At 30.7% G+C, this 23,974-nt stretch overlaps 1 protein-coding gene across 2 annotated transcripts; it reads left to right on the top strand.

The window, feature by feature from the left end:
• The first annotated feature begins 1,364 nt into the window (after positions 1 to 1,364).
• Positions 1,365 to 10,710, top strand: LOC107433468 (allantoate deiminase 1). 2 transcript variants are annotated; one of them, XM_016044754.4, is made up of 12 exons: positions 1,554 to 1,754; positions 2,027 to 2,121; positions 2,707 to 2,810; positions 2,889 to 2,973; positions 3,108 to 3,224; positions 4,015 to 4,124; positions 4,209 to 4,314; positions 4,737 to 4,823; positions 9,584 to 9,826; positions 9,971 to 10,096; positions 10,174 to 10,335; positions 10,421 to 10,710. In XM_016044754.4, the coding sequence occupies exons 1-12, from the start codon at positions 1,631 to 1,633 to the stop codon at positions 10,541 to 10,543; spliced, it is 1,482 nt and encodes a 493-aa protein (XP_015900240.4). In that variant the 5' UTR covers positions 1,554 to 1,630; the 3' UTR covers positions 10,544 to 10,710. The 2 variants fall into 2 exon arrangements, with proteins under 2 accessions (XP_060674776.1, XP_015900240.4); XM_060818793.1 differs by lacking the exon at positions 2,027 to 2,121 and having other exon boundaries at positions 1,365 to 1,754.
• Positions 10,711 to 23,974: the final 13,264 nt, after the last annotated feature.

The following is a 23,974-nucleotide window of genomic DNA, read 5'->3' as shown; positions in this document are numbered from 1 at the left end:
CACCGGGCATTTCAGCCTCCTTAACACAAATTAAAAGGAAGTGCGTTGAATGTGATACGCATTTCTACACACGGGCCACGCCAGAACGCAGTTACCCACGATAAAAGACAATGTCCAATTTGTCCCCATGTGCCCACCTTCTCCGCTACCCAACCTTGTATTTCAATTATTAAATCAACCAACGATCCAGATCTTTAGAGCGACCTGCGTCATTTGCTATGGGACAGGGATGGGACATTGGTAGGACCCCGCTGAATTTTTTTTGCCTTTTTTGACCAATACTCTCTTGCTTGTTTTTTGTAGGTGCTTTTGTACTTGCTTCCAAAACTACACATTATTAATTGCATGATTATTAAAATTCACCTTATGTAGTATATTTTTCCTCGAGTTCAGTAATTTAAAAATAAAAAATAAAAAATGTTATGGGGAGAAGCTGCTGGTAAACAAATCCATCGTCATCTTTAATGAGTAAAATCTTTTATTTTTTTTCTTTTTTTAAAAAAAAAACCTCACCTCTAAGTTTTTATTTTTTAAAATAGAAGGAAAAAAAATTATAATTTCTATTTACTATTTAAGAAAAAAAAGGGTTTTACTCATTTGAAGACGAGGGTTCAACCTTCAAATCTTGATGTTTCGTTCTTTTCTTCCATTTGCTTATGCATCTTCTCGTTGTTTATGTAAACTTCAATTTCTTCCATTGAAAACCGCACTCAAACAAAAGGGGGGGAAAAATTGCATGGATTGCACATTTTAATAATCATGTGATTATCATGTATAATGCGTTTTTTATTTTAATCATTGGATCAAATATGTGTTGAAATAAATGGTTATGATGGAAAATTAAATAAATACAAACACCTAAAAAAAAGCAGGATTTTTTTATTTTTTTATTTATTTTTTTTTGGGGTAATAGGCCCACCGCTGAAATGAATCGGGGTTTCCAATCCTACAAGATCCTTCCATCACCAGTGACCCGTGACCCATCCAATTTCTCTACAAACGTGCATGATGCATAACCTTTTTATTTTTATTTATATAATAAATTTTATTTTGATCAATACAATATAAGACAAAACGCCAGAAGTTTTATATTAAGACAAATAAAGCACAAATATTATTTCTATTTTTTTTTTTTGGGTGAATACAAATTTTATTTCTATTAGTAGCAAATTGGCTGTACATATTACATCCAGTTATTAATTTTACTTTGGTAGGTTATCTGTGAATACTAAATACTCATTAGCAACATTATTATTTTTTTTCCACAATTTTCGTTTTCTTTTAAACTTTATTTATAGTTTTCTTTTTTCCCGTGCAAAAAGTCTAATTAGAAGCCAACATGGCTAGGGAACCAACCACCAGTGGATCCAGGTGGGGTCATGCTGGCTTGGCTCATATTCGTGGCTGAAGAAGGCAATTTGCATTCTTGCACTGAATTGCCGCTCCAAAGAAACCACTTGCCAATTTGCCAATTTAACGACGTCAGGGGGCGGTGGGACCCACCCACTCACACTTCCACCTCACATCTCACCTCCACGAAAGCAATCACAATACATGAGGGGCTTGCGTGGCTGCTCTGCTCGCTTTGGCTTTTGGTTTTGGAAGCTGTTCATTGCCATTGCCATTGCCAATGGCTGTCGCTTCCAGAAGTTCCCAGTCCTTCTTTGTACTTCACTTCTCTTCTCTTTCGATTACCATTTTGCTTTGCTCTTTCCTTCTCTCTCCTCTTCCAACTGCAGCTTTCGCTTCCTCCGGTAATTTTAAAAATTTTTTTAGTTAAAAATAATCTTCTTCTATCTCTCTCATTGATATTTTATATATAAATAAGATGTATGTATGTATGCAATTGCTTAGGAACGAGGTAATGTCATAATGAGCACAAAGATTTTGCAAATCGAAAAATTATATATATATATATATATATATATGCATGTACATTTGTGTATCTGATAACCAAATACAATAAATGTTAAATTTACCATTTATCCCAAAACTTATTTAACAATTAGAGTGATCAAATAAATAGGAGTAAGAGTTGAAGGTTTAGAAAGCAGACCAAGGAATTTGTATCCAGAAATCCTAAGGGATGAGGCAGTAGCAAGGCTTCGTCAACTTGGTGAGGTATTGATTATTCTTTTAATTTAATCTCTTTTTTTTTTTTTTTTTTTTTTTTTTTTTTAATTTTTGGAAGCCCAAGTTTCATTTTTCTTTACTTTATCATATGGCCTCTGTTTCATATATTGGTTTAGTACGATAGTTGATTTGGGACATGCCTAAATGTTGCTTATACATACTTCCTTATAATGTAAAGCCCCATTTCATCTGTTAATTCATTGCTTTATTTCATTTCTATAGCAATTTGAGCACCTAATGTGTTCGTTAGTATTATTTTATTCATATTTTATTAGCCACCCCCATTTAATCGTTGTTAGCATCTGAAACTGAAATAGTAATTTTGGCAAAAGTCAAAACACATATGATAAACAAAGTCTGGAATCTGCGAAATTAGTTTCCATTCAATTTATAAGACCACACTGATGCATTCCCTTGCATTAATTATTAGTGGCTGATAATTCTGTACGGCGACAAGGGAAAGAAGTTGGGTCATTGATTTGTTCCAGTTTTTACTACTCGTTTGACTCACTTGATATGGCTAAGTTATGGTAGTGAAATTTGAATGCTAATACAATACCACAAAAATAACAGGTAAGTGATGCTGATGGCTATCTTGAGAGGACATTCTTAAGCCCAGCTTCTGTGAAGGCAGGGAATCTTATTCGTCAATGGATGGAGGAAGCTGGATTGAGAACGTTAGCTTTTCTAACACTTTTTATGTCATGAACAGTGTTTCAGAAACTCTTAAGACTCACATTTTTCTTTATTTCCAGGTGGATTGATTACATGGGGAATGTGCATGGTCGGGTTGAGGGAAGGAATGAAAGCGCTGAGGCTCTCTTAATTGGTTCTCATTTGGTGATTCTCCTACATCCATATATCCTGTTGTAAATTATATTCACCGCATTCACACATGTTCACTAGCATAATTTAGGTATCATTTATATATTGATTATCACAAATTAATTGGCCTCTCTGGTATGACAACATAGGACACTGTTGTTGATGCTGGAATCTTTGATGGCTCGTTAGGCATCATCTCTGCATTAGCTGCATTAAAGGTTCTGAATAGCAATGGGAAGTTGCAAGCAGTAAGGCGACCAATCGAGGTTAGCATAATATCTTCGTTTATTTTTTATTTTATTTTATTTTATTTTTTTGGGTGAAAAGATATGTGTTGTTGAACATGTATTTGTCTCTATAACTCGATATGACATGACCATTCTACTTGTTTCTATATAGGTCTTATTGAAACCATATTGTGGTCTGATTTGTTCATACCTTTGAGACGATTCATTTAAAAACTGTACATGTCCTTGTATTTGACCAGAGCTAGATGCTGAAAACTCTACTGCATAGTTTAAACAGAAATTAGGTTTTGAGTCAAATTTGTTTAGATTAATGTCAAACGGAAGAAGATTGCCATGTTTATACAGTTATCTTTGGGAAATTTTTCTCTAATCTGCTTTCTAATTTTGTAGATTTTCTTTTTTTCTCCAAAAATACATTCCATTTGAATGAAATCTACAGATGTATTATAAGGGGGGAAACAGGGGATTTGTAAATTGTAGAGTCTCGTTCTTCAATGTGAATCATATTAAAAACCTATTGGACAATACCCTTCAAAACATTGAAAATAAGCTGACATGAACGAAGTTAGACTCAATGATATTGGACAGTAAAATGTTCCCGTGAAACCTAATTCTTTTATGATTTCATTGCAGTCTTCTATTGTACATTTTCTAATCAAACCATTTATTTAGCCCAATCATAGTTCTGCTAAAATGCATGTGTTACTTGGATGGTTACTGTATGCATCAGAAGTAGGAAAGTCCTGTGAAACTTTACATGGAGAATCTAGATGCACCATGTTATTTTCTATTGGTTAAACCTTTTCAGGTAATTGCATTTAGTGACGAGGAGGGAGTAAGGTTTCAATCTACGTTCTTGGGCAGTGCTGCTGTAGCTGGGATTTTGCCAGCTTCAGCATTGCATATATCTGATAAAAGGTTTCCTTGAACAACTGTAAACCTAATTTTCTGTATGTTGTAAAATTAATTTATCAACATATTAATGAATAATTTCTTATTCAGTGGTGTAACAGTTGAAGATGTTCTTAAGGATAGCTCCTTGGATATTACAGAGGAAAACTTGTTGAAGGTCAAATATGAGCCAAGATCTGTTTGGGGTTATGTTGAGGTGAGATTCATTACACCTGAAAACAAGCCTAGCCTACCATTCTGGCTATCTTCTCTGAAATTAGCAATAACGCTTAGTTATATCTGCTATCATTCTTTAATCGCTCTGAAATCTGACAGCATGTTCTCTAATATAACAAATATATAAAAATACTTTTGTTTCTTTTTTATATGTACACATCTAATGATTAAACATACATTTTTAAATATTATTATGCACTTTCTTATACTGTATATCCGTGCTAGTTTATATTTTTATTAATTGTAATTAATGTTTTTAATTTAAGATGTCTTTTTCTTATATAAGTAGATACATGCACAATATTAATGAATTATTTTTGTAATTTATGTTACATTGGCCCTTCCTCACTTTAAATCTTGGCTCTATCGCTGGTTATTCTTTTGTATTGATCAATATTGCAGGTTCACATTGAACAAGGACCTGTACTAGAACATACTGGCTTTCCTCTAGCAGTGGTTAAAGGCATAGCTGGTCAGACACGGTTAAAGGTATGCACAAACTTCTAGTTTACATCTACTATCATTTTATCTTGTGATTCACTATTGTTAGAAACGAAGCCATGGTACACAGATTTGTCCAGCTGCAAGTTACTTTCCAGAATTCGTAGAACCATTAAAAAAGGGAGCTAGTGATACATAGGCTAAGGTCCAGTGTGCTACATGGTTCTGAGACTTGTGTGCACATAGAGAGTTGGGTTTTCTACAATATATAGAATTCTCTCTTTCTACAAGCTCTTGTCAGTAGGTAAAGCCAGCTCAGTAATGTTATAGATATAAAGTAATAAATCTAGATACTTAGTCTTTAATGACTTTAGATTATGGATAGATATAACGTAATAAATCTAGATACTTAGTCTTTAATGACTTTAGATTATGGTACATAACTTCATTTAATATCACTGTAGTTATTTGAACGGACAGGACCAGTGGACAGTGATAGGTGGTTAGATTCACTACCACTTTCAGCCATGGGAATAAATAGGACAGAAAACTTAAAAAGTAAAAGAGAATCCAGAAATTACTTAAGACGACATCCGAAGATTCAAAACCTAGTAGTGACACTTTCTACCATAATCTGAGAAAATCACTAGAGAGGTGGAAGAAAATAGTTTATGGATTGTGCAGGATATCCCGCACATCTTTCTTGACACAGGCAGGAGTGACACATCATTTTAAGCCATATGTTGATCAGTGGAAAACAATAAACATCTGGACCAGCACAAATTTAATAGACTTTGGAAGGTCAACAAAAGAAGAAAAGATCACCGGCCAGATTTATAACTTAATAAAGTAGGGAACTGGCAATCTCTAAGATCAATTTTCAGGTTGATCTAGCTGGAAAATAAGTGGAAAGAAAGGTATCAAGATTTAAGAGCTTAAAAATAATTAGTATAGGGAATTGTGGTGGGGTGATCTAAAGGTGCAGGATGGGAGGCTTGCTGCACATTTGGTCATATGGTAGTATTATGAGAGATTGTTGCTGGTAATAAGAACAAATACTTGTGGATGGGTATTTAGTCAGGATTAAGATGATGGCTATTTATTTTGTCCATTTAAGATGAGGCTTCAACATCTAGCTGCAGGTTTATTTTAGGATTAAGAGTTCAGTTGAGGCGGACAGAGGCTTAGGTGGCTAACAAAGTTGCTGGACATGGGATAAGCTAGGGCATGTTATTTTGTTAGGTAGTGGCAGTTTGGCTTACTTGCAATTAGGTTCATGGAAAGGCACATAGGTTAATGGAAAACTTTTCTCTGAAACCATGTTGTAGGATAGAAGAAAATAGAAATACAATTGAGTAGAAACCGACCACACTCGGGGGGTCTAAATGAATGTAAATTATTTCTAATTACATAATAAAAACTTCCAATACCATTTAATTCTATAACTGATGATAGCTAACAAGATCTATTCTCGGTAAAGCTTGATTCAGTTGGCCCCAGGTAGAGTAAGAGTTCTAGTAGACGAGGCTACAAAATCCAGTTTCTACAATCATGGATAAGAGTATACAATATATCTAAATATGAATTTTAAGAAATTGAATACAAGATTTGTAGTAATTTCATCCAATTGCCTGCATCTGCTAGGCTATACACAAATCTGTCAAAAGGATGTAATGTATTGGTTCTGACAAACATATGTTTTTTCTTGTTAGAAAGCAATCAAAATTTGTTCATAATGTAAATCCGTATCCAAGCCTAAGCTAAATGGCTTGTTCTCCTAGAACCTTAAGTAAATGGTTTACAAATTTAGGAGTAGTGTCCTAAAATGCACAAGCACATAAATTGAATGTATCAATTACTGTAACAACATAAAGGATGCAAACTAGCCCTGTTTTCTTGCACTATGTCATCTTCAAAGGAGGTCAAACGGTCATTACACACCTTGATCTTCTTAAAATTATAAGCACTAAATATATAGAGGACTAGTAGCTAGGTTGGTAATGTTTATGCTTTTAATTTGATGCTTTTCCTTTTTAAAAAGATATTAAGTACACATCAATTATAAATGACTATTCCAATAGCCATTTTTAATAGGAAAAAAAGGTTATTTAAATGAGCCTAATTTATAAATGGTTTGAGAGAGTTTTCAGTAAAAGCTTTTGTTTTTCTTACTTTTTTTTTTTTTTTTTCCTATTACTTTTCATAAAGCTTGTAACTAGGTAAGAAGCCTAATTATTCGTTGAAGAAAAGAACCAATTCTACATAACTAATGTAAAAGCTTTAAGAATAAATTGAAAACTAAAAACTAGAAGTAGAAACAATACAAAAAGAACAATTAATTTTCAAACCCTCCTTAAGAGAGCTCGAAAAAAAAAAAAGATAGCAAAAGGGAGCAAAAAATAGCAAATGGATGTGCAGTATTCATTATTTTCTAAATCTGCAAAGCTTGATTGCCTAACATTTTCATTGTTGATCATCATTTTTACGGTTTGATCGTGATTCTCTTGTTCTACTATTGAGGAATTGGTCAACTGTGGAGTCCAGCAATGGATTGGCTTTAGTAAAGCATTTCCTGGTCATTGACAATCCTCTGATTGTGCCTTGGAAGCTCTCTTCTTTTTCCTTTCTACTATGTGTGGCCCTTTTGCAGTTCACAAGATGTCAAAATGCATAAATGTCTTTACAGGCTCATTTATATTTTGCAGTCGATGTTCATGTCCAAAGTGTAATAAGTAAAATTAGATCTGTTGCTCTTGAGTTATCTCTTTTTGGAGTTTGAAGAAATTATTCATCGTAACATGAGACATATGTATATAACACACTTTTTCTGGCCTTTCAGGATTATTTATTAAGGTTTAATTTGTTTAGAATTGTTGAGTTCTTACTGTCTGCATGTGCATACTGTTCATATAATTTTCAATACAACAATACATATATAATCTTGCTTCTTGTTGTTTTAGTGTCATAGGCTTATAACTCATGCTAAGTTTATTTTTGTCTTTCTATGTTACTTTAATCCATCACTAGCCTTTTGATAAAAGTATGACAGTTACAGTCATTCTCATTCTTTGTATGATGCAAAAATTTGTCATAACGTGTGTGCATTAATGTTGTAAAAAAAAAAGAAAAAAGAAAAAAATATTCATGAGATTATTACGAATTTAAGTTATCTAATTGAGCCATGAAATTTTCCATTATATATGCCTTGTTTTGAAGTGTCCAATTATTCCCAGTTGGAACAGTCACAAATATTAGCACAATCAGAATGGTGAAGGAATTCGATCGTGCATTACTTCAATTTTCTGTGAACTGAAGAATGGAATTGCATGCATAAGGAACTTATCTTGGTACTTCAGCAAGTTTTATATTTCCAAATTTTTTTATAAGAAAATCACTGGACTTTAAATTTCCAAGGTTGAAGTTTGCTTGTACTTCTTTTGATGCTAAACTATGGTGGTGTTTTGCCTGAAGCTTGAGAGTGAAGGTTCTCAGCGGTTGTCCTGATTTTAAAACTTTATGCTCATAACTACAGATTTCAATGTAAATGAATAGCTCCAAAATAACCTGTGTTTGGGATGTCTCTCAATTTGGTTCTTAAATTTTTATGTTAGCAATATCTCTCTTGAAATATGACAATTTTAAATAGGTCATATTATTAGGTTTTGTGCTAGACTTTGATAAAAATTGACCATTAGTTCACACACATGCAATCTATTTGGATAATAATTATTTGAATCCATATTTTTTTTATTTTATATTTGTGTTAGCTTGATATATGTTGTTTGCCTTCCTAAAAACTTTAGTTCTTGGTATCATTGTAATAAAGATGGTGCCAAACCCGGTTGACAGTTTAGTCAACAAGTTTGCATTCTACTAACCCTCATTTTGTTAGTTTATGGTATAGCATGTCTACAAGCCCAACTAATTGTTGTTCTATATGTGTAAAAGCTTGAATTTGTGTGTAGTTGCTATCAGTGTCAGCATTTGAGAGGAATGTTAAGCTTGTGTATGTGCCATAAATTTTTCAAGTAATTTGTCCTTTGAAATATAATGAATAACGTCATTTTGTTAGGTATATGCTACAGTTTGATGAAATTGACCATCTGACAAATTTGCAATCTATATGGACAATAATTATTTGGATTAACATTTTTTAAGTGTCTATTTGTGTTAGCTTGATAAGCATAGTTTGGCTCACTTCCTAAGAACTTAAGTCATTTTTGTTTTATTTATTTATTTAAATTTTTTTTTTTGGGGGTACTGATGGTAACTTAATGGTAACAAAAGTGGTTGACTATTTATTTTTAAGTTCGTATCCTACTAACCATCACTTTTGTTAATTTAATGTTTTGCATGTGTACTTTATAGAACCCAAAATCAATTCAAGTCTATCTAATATTTTATACATGTAAAAGCTTGAGTTTGTGTGTAGTTATTGTGTGTGTCTACGTGTGAGGGGAGTGTTAAGTTTGTGTTTGCATTAGCTTGGGATGCAAAGTTACAAGTTAGGAGAAATGTCAAGTCTTGTTTTTGTAAGCTGATATAAATCGTTGGAACAGCTTAACCAGCTTACAAACTGTTTGAGCTTTTGAGTCGATAATAAGTTAACATTCTCTTTGTTTGATAGCATTGTTAATTCTTCCCTTATATTCTGTTCTATCTTGGCTGCTTATTGGCAAATATTTTGCTATGTCAGTTGAATTTTCAATAATCTAAAAGTGGTATTAGTGAATGAATTGGTGGAGGCATTATAGTATCTGTATTACTTCCCTATCTCGTATGCATTTCAATATGCCCAAAACTTGTAGGTTACAGTTAGAGGTTCTCAAGGGCATGCTGGAACTGTTCCAATGTCTATGCGTCAGGACCCTATGCCTGCTGCTGCTGAAGGGATTGTATTGTTGGAAAGTCTATGTAAATGTCCAGAAGAATTTCTGTCTTATGATGGTCACTGCAAGAGTATCTCATTAAAATCACTTTCAAGTTCCCTTGTCTGTACTGTTGGAGAGATAACAACCTGGCCTAGTGCAAGTAATGTCATTCCAGGCCAGGTAAGAAGTGGACATTTGGACAATTCTGATTTTGATAACAAGTCCAAAATACAATTTTCCTTTTTTTTTTTTTTTTTTTTTTTTTTTTTTTTGTCATTTGCTCAAGTTTTATATTTATGATGAAATTAAAATTTTTGTTTACAGGTTACATTTACTATTGATTTACGCACCATAGATGACATGGGACGTGAGGCTGTTATTTATGAGTTCTCCAATAGGATGCATCAAATATGTGATCAGCGTTCAGTTTCATGTACAATTGAGCGCAAGGTATGACTTTCATATCAGAATGCGTTTCTTTAGTTGGAAGCATAACCTGTAACTTACTATGTTACCAATCATTTCAGCATGATGCCAATGCAGTTCTTTGTGATACTGAGTTAAGTATGAGATTGAAGTCTGCAGCATACTCCGCTGTTACAAGACTGACCGGTGAGATTCAGGATGAAGTACCGGTCTTAATGAGTGGTGCCGGACATGATGCAATGGCTATGTCGCATTTAACTAAGGTCTTTTAACTTCTGCTTTATGCACAAGTTTTATTAATCAAGTATTCCCTTCTATATAGTACTTTTGACACGGAAATATGATCAGGTTGGTATGCTATTTGTCCGCTGCCGTGGAGGGGTAAGTCACTCACCCGAAGAGAATGTATTGGATGAAGATGTTTGGACATCTGGCTTGGCAGTTTTGTCATTCATAGAGACTCAGTTGTGAATTAGAACATTTAGCAGTATTGTTTGTACAGAAACAGTCAATAAATAAAAGTACGTTCAGTTTATGCTTCGTTTAGGGGTAATGTCCTCTGCAGTTCTTGTAATCTTACAAATATAATGCCTCTATGTGCTAATTGCAGTAAAGGTTAACCACTGTTTCATTTTAAACTTTTGCCGAAAATAAAGGCCATTGCAGGCTTAGTCACATGACTCATTAGTGACTAAGCCTTGAACTTCAATAGTCAGCTTCTAAGCTTCATAAAGGGCTCTCACATGTCGAAGTAAGATGAATTAGCATAGGCATTGCACAAGCATGGTAAGTACGCCATCTTCTTCTTCTTTGCCCAAGCTTGGCATGGACATGGTATCAAATTGGGTGGGCATGCTAATGCTACAGCATTCTTTCTTTTGAAATGTTAAGAGTGCCGTGTGCACCTCTCTTGGGCAAGTGGGCACACCAACAATAATTCCAAAGGGCTTTGTTTTCATGTCTCTAACTTAGCTATCAATAAATCAATCCAAATAAGTTTGGAAACATCAATATTTAGTAAATAATCTTCAAAAACCTATATTGAATCTTTTCCAACTAAAAGAGAACAAAACATATCAAAACAACCAAATACTTGAGAAATCAAATAAATAATTAAGCTTAGATAGGCTAAATTAGTGCATAAAATATTTACTAATCACATTGCCAAACTTAAATATTTGTTTATCCTCAAGCAAACAACATTAGTTCAAAAACAAAGACAACTAAACAAACCAAGCAAACAACTAAAGACTAAAAGCATAACAACAACTAAATGAGAAATTAAAACTTAATAACAACTTAAAAATTTAAAAACAAGTACTAGACATTATTATTAAAGTAGCTAGTGAGAATTTAATTAATAGTATTCAACAATAATTTTAAAGTATATATGCAACCTAACACTTTATGTTGCATTGAAAAGCTATTGCTCCCAAAGTCCGTGTTTGAAAATTAAGTTAAAGAACTCAATATCATGCCTCTAGATGGATTTACACTAAATGAGGCCTTAAAGTTAAGCAACAGTTTTATATGCTTAACATCATCTTAAACTCTCTACTAATGTAGAACGAAAGCAAAACCTAGTATTAATAGATCCTTATCAGTTTGTAATGATAAGGCTAAAAGGCAAAAGCTTAATAAAAGAAAGGGAAAGGTAAAAAAAAAGAACTAAAAAAGAACTTTGCATTAAAGATCAATGACTATGTGCTCTAGTATCAAGTACTCCCTCATAAAGATAAATTACTCAAAATAAAACAACCCTCTAAAAGTTATTTATCTTTCTTCCATGCAATCAAGTTATCCCTTAATATCTAAACTAATCATCACTAAAAAATGCCACTCAACACTTATTGAAGAATAGAGTTTTATCTTTTTATGCAAAACTTATTAGAGAAATCTAATTCTCTTCAACTACAATATTTTTCTTCTTTATGATATTTCACTTCTTTTTATTTTTTATTTTTTTTAGAAATTAACACCCCTAAACTTATGAACATTTTCTTTCTTCAAAGGGTGACAGTGCACTTTTCTTTCTTTTTTTATTTTTTTTCAGTAAAGCAAAAGAAAGACATTTTTGCTTTTTTTAATCTTGTCATCTATTTTAGGATAAGATTTTGGATGTTTCTCCACTCCATTGTTTTGCATGCATAAGTGTATGTTTTGGATTGTGCAACCTTGGAAGGGATGCTTAATGTAAACATTGGTTTTAAAACAAACAAGCGAACATTGGTACGAAACTGAACTGGAGGTCCTTTTTTAGGATAAGAATCCTTGGAAAATGGGAACTTTTCTAAACCCTATTTATTTTCCCTATATATATAGAATCGCTAGAAAATGGGAACTTTTCTAAACCCTATTTGTTTTCCCTTTGTTTTCCCTATATATATATATATATATATATATGTATATTTGTGTTTATGTTTGTGTGTGTGTGTGTGTGTGTGTGTGTGTGTGTATTGTTAAGTGTAATTGCATTCATGCATTCATGGGCATTTGCATATAGTAAGTTGTATGTGAGATTTTATTGGTTTCATCATATGTATTCTAATTTACAGTTTATATTGTTGTTTTTTGGAATTACTGAGTTGGATATTTTGTATGCAAGTGTATTATGATTATATATGCAAACTATATCATGCATCACATTGCATATGAGTATGTCATAATGACATTTTTTATGGGAACTATTTTGTAAAGTTGATTTTGGAAAAAATGCATTGGCCTTGGTTTAAAATTACTTTTTTTAATGGTTGTAGAAATATTGTGGTTACCTTGAGAATTCTAGATGTGGATTATGATTTGATTATTGATTGATTATCAATTAAAGGATTGGTTTCTAATCTCTATACTTAGTTTAAGAAACAAAAGAACTAGAGATAGGGCTGTCTTATAGCCTCATATTGATCCCCTCAAGAGATAAGCATGGTTGTTCCGTGGCATTGGAGTTGATCATTGATTGGAAACAAACAAGTCTAACATTTGGATTTGGTTTGGTTACCGAAGACTAAAGTTAGGTATATGGTGATGGATATGGTTAGGATTTGGAGAATCGAATATGGTTATAGTGGTTTACACACCCCACATACATTAAAGCATTATCTGTATGTGTAGTGGCATAATGTTTTCCTAACATGCCTTGATTGGTGCTTGGAATGGGTTAGTATGATGATTTGAGAATAGCCAAAATACAATGGTTTGTTCTTTATATGTGTTAACTGACCTTATAATAGGATATTGATGGTTTTATGGAACCTTAGACCTTATAGCATGTGCTTTGCACCTCTTGTTATATGCATATATATTTATATTATTTTGATATATTGGGACTATAATTATGTTGGTGTGAGCATGTAAAAGGCACTCACTAAACACTCGTACTCACCCCATCATTGCCAATCTCCATAGGTTTCTAGTAAGTTCTAGTGGATGTCATTTTTAAAAGATGAGTGGATTAGCTTGGACTTGGAGCAGTAAGTGTAGATTTGTTGTTTTTGATCATGTTAGTATTTTTAGTAATGTAAAAGATTTTATTCTTGTAGAAATTACATGGTTGTTGCAGTTGTTAACGTTTTTGGTTTTCTACTGGTTTGATCATGTCCTCCCTAAGATGGAGGAATTTGATGATTTAATGAATAGTTTTAAATAAAAAAGATACTTCGATGGAGTTTGACCACTTAATGGCATTAGGATAGCTACCATCATCGTAGTCGAATCGGAAGGGTCGAGTCTTGAAAATTGGTATCAAAGCAAGGCTTGTGGGATTTAAGAAGATTATATGGTTAGGTAAGGAGCTTGGTCAAGTTTCAGCGAGGTTTAAATTAAGTCTGGGAATGAAGTGGTGAAATTTTAAGTTTAAAGTGTAAATTTTTGGTTAAGATGGAATACTTATTTGTTTTCTATTATGGATAATTTACAATTTTTATTAATTGAATTGATAAGTTAGACCTTTTTGCAGAAAATGGAAGGCAGTAATGAAACAGTGAGATCCCTTGTTGTCGTATGAGATTTAATTACTTGTACTAGAAATTTCATTGGAATTGTTATGTTATATAGTGTTCAAGTTAAGGTATGTTGCATTGGAAATTAAATGGTTTCTAAAGTTGTTAAGATCTTTGGTTTTCCACTGGTTTGACCAAGTTTGCCCTAAGATTGAGGAATTTAATGAGTTAATGAATAATGTTAAATAAAAAGGATACTTGGATGGGATTTGACTGCTTAATGATGTTAGGATAGCTAACGTCATTGCGGTCGGACTCTAAAAAGGATTGAGTCCTGAAAATTGGTATCAAACCAAGGTTCGGTGGGATTTAATAAGGTTATAATGTTATGTAAAGAGTTTGGTCAAGTGTCAACTAGGCTTGAATTAAGTTTGAGAATGAAGTGGTGAAATTGTAAGTTTAAAGTGAAGTTTTTGGTTAAGATGGAATACTTGTTTGTTTTCTATTATGGATATTTTGCAGTTTTTGTTGAATGTAAGTTGAATTTAGAAGTTCAACCTTTTTGTAGAAAATGGAGGTCAGAGACAAAACAGTGACATCCCCTATTGGAGAAAATGTGGTCAATTCGAAGCGGAACAAACAAAAGAACCCTTGGAAAAAGAAGGTAAGTATCAGCAATACAAGACTTTCCTCCTAGAATAAGACCTAGAGCCTACCATATGATCAAAAATGAGTATCTGGTTTAGTAAAGACATCAAATCACAAAGGAAGGGAGCTCGGAGGACTCTATGGATTGGGAGGAAGAGCTTTAGGAGGATATTGTGGAGATAAAGTCTAATAGTGTTAAAATTTTGGAGCCCAATCCTAGAGAAGGTACAAAAAGAAGGAGATCGAGATTTTGGAACTTGAGGAAAATGAAGTCCAAGGAAGAACTAAAGTAAAAGTTAAAGTCTGATGGAGGACTCATATTACTAACAAGTTCACATGGGAGTTATGGAATATGGTTAGGCTCAATACCCAAATGTAGTTCTTCCAAGTAAAATGTTTTTTTTTTTTTTTTTGAATTTTGGTGACAAAATTCTTTTATAGGGGTGGAGAGGAACACCCCAAATTTTAAAATTTCTTCATTCTTAAATTAGAAAGAAATCTTATGGTTTTTGTATGGTTAAATTGAATTTGTTAAATTGAATTTCTCATTAATCTCTTCATAAAATGGTGGGAATTATTTGTTTTTTAAATTTTGTTTCTTTTAAAATATACAAGCCTGGGTTTTGATTTTTCTTGTTTTTCTTTGGGAAAATACTTATTGTACTAATTTTGTTGTGTGTAAATTTTTGGTATCCAATTATTTTCCTGTGAACTAAGAAATCTCCTATTTTACAATTTTAATAATTTATTTGTATTTGATAATTGATACATTGTATTTTTGCTTGCATGAAAAATGAAAAATGGAAAGGGCCGGATCGTGACTTAGATGGATTGTCATATGGTAAAAGTTATATAAATAAGTATAAAATTAAACATTTAATTACTTTTTTACCAAATTTTAACATATGTGGAAAAAAAAAAAATATATATATATATATATATATAGGTTAAACATGATTTTCATTCAGTATTATTACCAAAATATGAATAAGAATAGCTATTACTTTTTCTTTGTTTTTAAATCCTTAAATACTTATTCCTATTTTATTAGGAATAGTCGCAAACTAAACATGCTTTTGTAATTATATTACTTTCCAATTATATCTTTATATTCCTTTAGGCACTTACAAAACTACTTTACAGAGTCAAAATCTTTTATCTTCATCCAAATCTTAATAACATATAAATAAAAACTATTTTTAATAGATCTACCCACAAAAAATCTACTAACAAAAGTTCTACAGAAATAAGCTATGCCAAACGGAAGTTTTAGAAAAACGGTATATTGTTGGCTCTTATTATATCTCCAATGATAAAACCATTTCAACATTATTATTCCAAAAATTTGGCATTGATATAAGCTCTCTAATGCACATTGTCAATACTAATGTCAAATTTTAACATTATTAGTGAACGGTAAATGCTAAAATTAACAATATCAAATTTCAAATTATATTAAATTGTTATTCTTCCATTATGGGACCACTACAAAAAAATGGGATCCACTGCCATACTATCAGATACTTTTACATTATTTAGAAAATGGAAACCGCTGCCATAATATGACAATTTCAAATTTGTTACCAGATTTGGTAGTTGCCAATTCTGGCACTCCCCAATCGGGGAAGCCAAAATGGGGAGTATGGCCAAATTATGGCAAGGACATGCTATGTAATATGCTTTTAGATGGTGTTTGGTTGATAGAATTGAGAATGAAATGGAATTGGTCGTTCCATTGAAATCATCATTTCTTTGTTTAGTTGGAAAAAAATGTGTAAGGAATAGGGATTTCATTCTCTTATTGATTTCACCAAAATGGTAGAATGGGATTCTTCCTGCGGGAGGAATTGTCTATTCTTCAATCTATTTTGTATATTAAATGTTTCCTTTGTTTAATTTTTAAGGGACATTAATTTGAGGGTAAAATGGTAGTTGTCCTATGATGTAAAGAATTACCACACAAGTTATAAGTTCAAGACATGCCCTTTCTCATTTAGAGTATAAATCAATAGAACCTAATAAAAAAAAAAAACTAAAAAAACAAAAAAAATAGCTTTTCAAATATTTGGAATGCCTTTTTAATTGAGATATAGTTGTTCCACAAGAATAAATCTTTATAATATATAAAAGTAAAATAGTCAGTATCATGTATCATTATTATATTATTCTAAATTTCTTCCAAAATTATAAATAAAATAAAATCACATCCCTTTATGTTTATTAGTTACGGTCCTATTAAAATATTAATTAGTACCACAAGGAGCAACTATTTAAAAGCATGAAATTTTTTATTTCTTATTGATTGTATTAAAATATATATGCTTTTATTACTATAATATTATATATGACATAATTTTAGGATTTAGGTAATTTTATTTTATTAATAGAAAAAATTTCAGATATTATATTTTAAACATGAAAAAATAGGATTTATATTCAAAACAACTTTTTTGATTTTATTTTATTTGATATATCCTTTTATTGGTTGTGCACAAAAGTATATATTTTTATTATTAAAATATTATATATGACTTTTGATTAAAGGCATCTTGATTAGGACAAAAATGTTAAAATGTATAATTAGAACAAAAAGTTAATACTATATTTGTAAAATAACAAATTAAAGTGTATCTCCATATATAACATATTTTAAATATTTTTACATCTACAAATGTGATTATATGAAAAATAATAAAGATATCTCCTTATTTTAACACATAAAAAATTATAGAAATAATATAATTTTATTTTATTAATGGAAAAAATTTGAGATATCTTTTTCCAAAAATAATTGTTAAACATCACATAATAGGATTTATATTCAAAATAGTTTTTTTGATTTCATTTTCTTTACCAAATAAATCAAATTGTTTTTTCATTAATACAGAGAAATGAATTATTTGCAAGTAATAAAAAAAGAAATAAGATAGAATAAAAAACATTAAAAAAAATTATAATCTATATATTAATATTTTGTTGGTTTATTATATTTATTTTATTGTAAAATAAAAATATGTTATATACAGTAATTAATAATTAGATTCTATATACTAATAAATATACATACATGGATGTGTGATAAATCAAATATTAATATCAAAATATATAGATTTCAATAATAAAATTGATCTCCTTATTTGATATTTTTAAAATATATGTAACTATAAATAAATTATTTTATAAGGTAAAAATGTGTTCATAGAGCAAATAATAATAATAATAATTAAATTGTATTATCAGGATTTAAATAGAAAAATTAATTATTGCAATGAATATAAAAATACATTTAAATTTGAATTTGAATTTTATAGATGGAAAATATTATATAAATACATTTAAATTTAGATTTTATAGATGGAAAAAATTAAACAAATAAAATACTTTTCAATTTAACTTCCATAATTGAATAGTATTATATGTAGAGATTAAACTTTTAGTTCTTAACAAACTTAACAAACTTTTACGATACAGATTGAAACAAAATTAAAATCTACATATATTTAGCAATAATAAAACTTTAAATATGGCTGATCAAGTTGATTTTATCAACCAGATCAATACTAACAAGATGCAGTGAATGTTCAAAGTTTAAATTCTAAAATTTTAGGAGGTTCCAATCTTTTATGATAAATAAAAAATTAATAATTTTTTTTTTATTTTTAATAGCTGAACATGTTTTTTTTTCTTCTTTAAATATTATTATTATTATTGTTATTGTTGTTGTTGTTGTTTCAGTATATCTAATTTCTATTTATTGTTAATTTGCTGTTTCATATTATTTTAAATTATTTTTATAACAAATAATACATATAATATAATTTCTAATTTTCTATATAAACATGCATGTAATATATAATAACATCAAATCTTAAATATTATTATTAATGATATTATATATATATATATATATATATTATCTATATTATATATAAAAATAAGATAGTTAGTAAATTTTTTTTCCACATGTCATTGTTGGATTTGAATATAATTAATTCTTATAGATTATTTTTGAAATCATTTATTATAGTTACATATACCATACATTACACAAGGATCAATGCTAGTATATTTTCATTTTGAAAGAATAGTTATTCCATTTAAAAATCCCATATCATAATTGCAAGTTTGTATTCTAGTATCGATATACTTTAGAACTATCATTACCATATTTTGATAAATTTATATTTAAATTAATTATCATAAAATAAAATAAAAAGCATAAACACATATAAATTTTACCTTATTCGAATACTTTTGAAAAACAAATTTTAAAGGCTAAATGTAATTCTAATTCAATATTATTCCCAAACATATAAATAAGAAGCATTATTCGTCTTTTTTCTCTCTTCATTCAAGGATAATCATTTTGTATACCAAATTGCCTTAAGCATTATATTTGTTAGTAAACTCTTTCATAACATTTTTTATCCACTTTCTTTCTCTACATTTTTCTCTGTACTTTCTATCTATAGTTTCCCTCTTTATATTTTCTCTATCTAATTTATCCCTATTTTTATCTTCATTTTCTCTTCGAACTTCCATTTTATATGTATGGGAAAAAACTAAGAAGCTGAGATACCCAACTGAGACTTGAATCTAAGAATGCCTAACAAGGACTAAGAGTGGGATTTGGGAACGTCCAATGGGTTCATTGATCTTGGGCTCGACACCCTCTAGATTTCAAGCACTTGAACACACAATGTGGTTTGGATCCCAAGAAAGTCCAACCCGATCCTATTTTTAAAAATGCCCAATGGGGTCTAAGCCAATAGATGGGTTTGGGTTTTTTTTTTTTTTTTCAAATGGACACTCTACAAATCAACAATTGAAAAATAACAAAATTGTTTTATGAAATATAGCCATATGTGGATAAAAATTCCTTTGGCTAAAATTGAAAAACAACTTTATCCCTTTCCCTTTTCCCCCTTTTTCACATGTTTCAGTTCTTATCTTCATCTTTCTCACATTGTTTCTTCTCCTTCTTTTCTATTCTCTTACTCTCTTTTCATGTATTTTCTCACTTTTGGAGCTAAACTCATGTAAAGATTTTTCTCTTTTTTCTTTCTCTTAAAGCTCAAATTTATGTTAAATGAATTTTTTTATTTTTTAAAGGTTTTTTTTATATGTGTATGTAATAAATTATTTAATGAGCTGTTATATTTGAATGTAAAGATACTTAGGTTACATATGATATGAAAAATGGAGGAAAATTTTGTAGATCTGCAAATTTGCCAAACCAGTAAAATTGTAGGAAAATGGGTAAAAAAAGATGAAGTTCCACCATTTTCCGCTAATTTCCTTGTTTTCACAAGTTTTTTGGCTCTTTTCCACCAATTCACTAAAGGAAGATGTTAGATTTGATGGGAAAAAAAAATCAGTTTTATTGAGACTGATAACATGTTTGCTTAGTATTATTCATATTTTTATAAAGTTATTAATTTAGTTTAACATTATTCATTTAATTTTGTAGTGAAATGGAAGATGAGGATATTGTAATTGTGGTTTTATATAATGTAACATTGGTGAGAATGATGGTGGTCTTTGGAAGTATCAAAATGGTAAAAATAGAATGGTTTCTGTTGGGAAAAAAATGCACAAAATCAGAGTTAGAGGTTGATATTTTCAATTCTATTAAGATAGATTGAAATAAATATTTGCTAAAGCTAAAATGGAAATATGGACAACGTGCAAAAAAGTTGGATTCTACAGAAATATGCAATGATAGGGATGTGAAATGCATTCTTCAAGAAGTGAGGAATGGAAGAATGGTGATGATGCAACCTCTATTTTATGTTGAGATAATTTTCAAAGTTGAATAAGTATTTAGAAAAGTTCATGAATGCTTCATATAGTGAAAGTAATCATTTATCTTTTGCTCATCCTCCAGTTTGTGTTTGTCTAACACAAGTGTCTGAATTTGAACCTAGTGAAGCTATGTTTCATGATATTGTAGTTCCTGAAACTAAGTTTAGAGATAAAGTAGATGTTCATGGGTCTTGAACATCATTTAACATCCATGAAGGAGTTTATGTTAGAGGTGACTCTGCTGAACGTTTTCCTAACCAAGAGGAGTATAAGCAGTTGCATAATATTAATAACTATGAACTACAGTAAAAAAAGGGATGATGTTAGTATTCAGTTGAATGATGTTGATCATAATAATGTCGAATTTGAACATGAGTTATGAGACAATAATAATGATATGCATCCTAAAATGAATAATGAAGGAGTTCATGATGTTAGGATTCATCTTGCTAGAAGTGATCACTTTTCATTGAGCAACAGAAGTGCTTCTATGGCCATAGCTTCATCAACGTTTATAGGCTATAAAAGCATTGTAGTTGGACAGATATTTCGTAACAAACATGAGTTCTAGAATAAACTGAGTATTTATTGTATGCTTGCAAATAAAAAGTTTAAGGCAACACGGTCAACTACACCATGATATGAGATTGTGTTTACAAAATACTTGTAAATGGCGACTGTGTGGGATCAAATAAAAAAAAGGGAACATATTCATTGTAAGGATTTCTGATAATGTATATAGTTGCTCGTTAGATATCGTGCATCGGAAACATAAGCAGGCAAGTAGCCAAGTTACCGAGCAATGTATCAAATCCAAATATGAAGGGATTGCATGTGTTTACAAACCCAAAGAAATTCAACATGGCTTTCTGCAAAAATATGGGATGAATATAAGCTATAATAAAGCATGGAGAGGTAGAAAATATGCACTTAACAATATTAAGGGATCTCCATAGGAGAATTTTGCTACTTGCCTACTGTTATGAGTTATAGTCAAAGAATTTTAAGACTTTAACATGTATCAAAACAGACGACAATAACCATTTTGTATTTTTTTATGGCAATTGGAGTATGCATTTGGAGATTTATATCCCACATAAGACCCGTATTGGCTATGGATGCAACTACTTTAAAAGAGAAATACAAATGATACATATATATTGCAGCAACTGTAGCGTTCTACACCAAAGGATGGAAATTAGAATATAACAGAGTTATAGGCTATAGCTTTTTACCATATGTTTTTGTATTTGAAAGAGAAATTCTTATATTTTGAATGTTTCTGAGCAAACTATTCATGGAAAATACAATAGGTATCTTAAACATGAAAATATTGTGTGTATATATATATATATAGAGTACCAAAATACAACATTAATACAGATGTAGTATTTATAGTTTAGAAATTCAAATTAAGCACAAAATGGAAGAGGAATTCAAGCTTTTCAATTCTATCAATATAATTAAATATACATTCTCCATAACAATGCTAATACCACAAACTATTTCATCAGCATAAGCAGCCACATTTTAGTTATTTCCATTAATAAGTTTCTTCCACTCCTTTGTTACATCCCCAAACTATGTTGTTTAGAGACACATATCATACATCAAAGTTATATATTCATAAAATGCACTAAGTTCATGAAAATTAGAAATAAAAAAGTACAACTAAAAAGTCTGTGATGTATCATTCAGTTTTTGGGTTGTAAATACTTTTGTTCATTTAATATATATATATATATACAATTTTTTACTAAATGCATAAATGGTCAATAGTGTCCTAGATTGCAAAGCATTTATAGAGATTCACACAACAAGTAGAAAAGAAATAAAACTTCAAGATGTAGGCAACCAAACCAATAAAAAACTTTCTTTATTAAATTTAAGAAGGACCAACAATTTTCCTAAATCAAAAACGTATTCAATAATTTCATTACTGAGGCAGCCAAAAAAAATGTGTAGAATGGGTAATAATTCATATTTCATTTTTGTTTCCTAATTAATAAAAATAAAAACAAAAGCAATTAAGAAACAAAGTTTTATGGCCATAACCAGCATCAGCAAAGTTGTAGATGGAATCAGGCTGCTTAATCAATAAACTAAATGTGCCAAGCGAATAACTGCGATCACCAAATATGGGATTCAGAAACCCCGTACTACATAAGATTGAATTTTTAGAATGGAGCTTTCTTGAACAACTTGATAGAGTTGATGATATATTGACCTCAAAAGTCTAAATGTCTGAAACCTTGTCATGTTCGCATAGAACCATATCATAAGCAACTAGCTTGAATTGCAATTTTGAGTGTTGGTGATTTATCTTTCAAAAATGGTTTTAGTCTTATTCTAAACCAATCACCAACTACCATGTGATGAATGCAATAAATGCTGTAAGGGAAACTTTAATAAACAGAAACAAACAACTTGGATCCATGTTTAGCATGTAATGCAATGGCCAAAGTTGGAAACAAAGAGAAAAATCACATTAGAACAAAGTATTTACCTGCACTACATATCATGACATGTATTATACAATCTTAGTTTAGTGGCCAACGCCACATACTCTGGCACCAGCTGATCCCATTGAGGTGCTCGATCCCTAACTTACTCCTCCAATGCTGGAAAAAAATTGACACTATTAACAAAACAAAAATATTTATACATTTCATCATTAAATTAAAAAAAAAAAAAAAAAAGAAACTTGATAGATCCAAGCTTGAAGGAAATAGTTGTTGATAGGTCGAAACGGGAGTGGAACCAAATCCTTTGATAAAGATGGGTTCAACGGTGTCTTTAGGTCAGAGCTTCAAAATGCAAGGACGATCATGGTGTAAGGACAACAGTAGTACAAGATTGCCTTTGGCTTTTGGTGGGACAATGGCAGTATGAGGATAATGAGAGCGAGGATGTAACACCCCAACCCGAGGAAAATGCCCCGGATTTGAAGTTTGACCACGGTTGATAGGGGTTGACTAAGTGGGCTCTATGATTGACCTTTTACTGCGGGTAGAATTCCATGTTGACCCAGATGCCATGGCAAAGTACTCATCGACACAAGTTCTTAGACTAGTAGTATGTCAAAATCGGAGCTAAGAATAGAAAATTATATTCAAAACAACATGCGATTCGAATTGATCAATGAGTCTGAAGTTGACTTTTTATTTACATAGATTTTGGCATTAACCCATGTATTATATAAAAATATTCATCGATATGAGTCCATAGACTGGTGGCATGCTTAATTTGGACCTGCAATTAAAAAATTACGGGTTTGTAAAATTATATCTATTTTTTTTCAGGGACTAATTTTACAAGGTAATGGAATGTTCAAAGGAGTCATTGATTTGTGCCATGTGTCACCAGTCAAGATGCATCATGTGTCTCATTTGTAAAGTGCCATGTGTCATCCTTAATGAAATATTATATTATTATATTATTATTCTATTATTATTTTATCATTTTATTTTATTTTGTTTTTCATTTTCTTTTTCTTTCTCTTCCCCCATGT

This window comes from Ziziphus jujuba, chromosome 1 (assembly GCF_031755915.1).
Source record: "Ziziphus jujuba cultivar Dongzao chromosome 1, ASM3175591v1".
NCBI classification, from domain to species: Eukaryota; Viridiplantae; Streptophyta; class Magnoliopsida; order Rosales; family Rhamnaceae; genus Ziziphus; species Ziziphus jujuba.
This window is presented reverse-complemented; position numbering and strand designations above follow the sequence as displayed.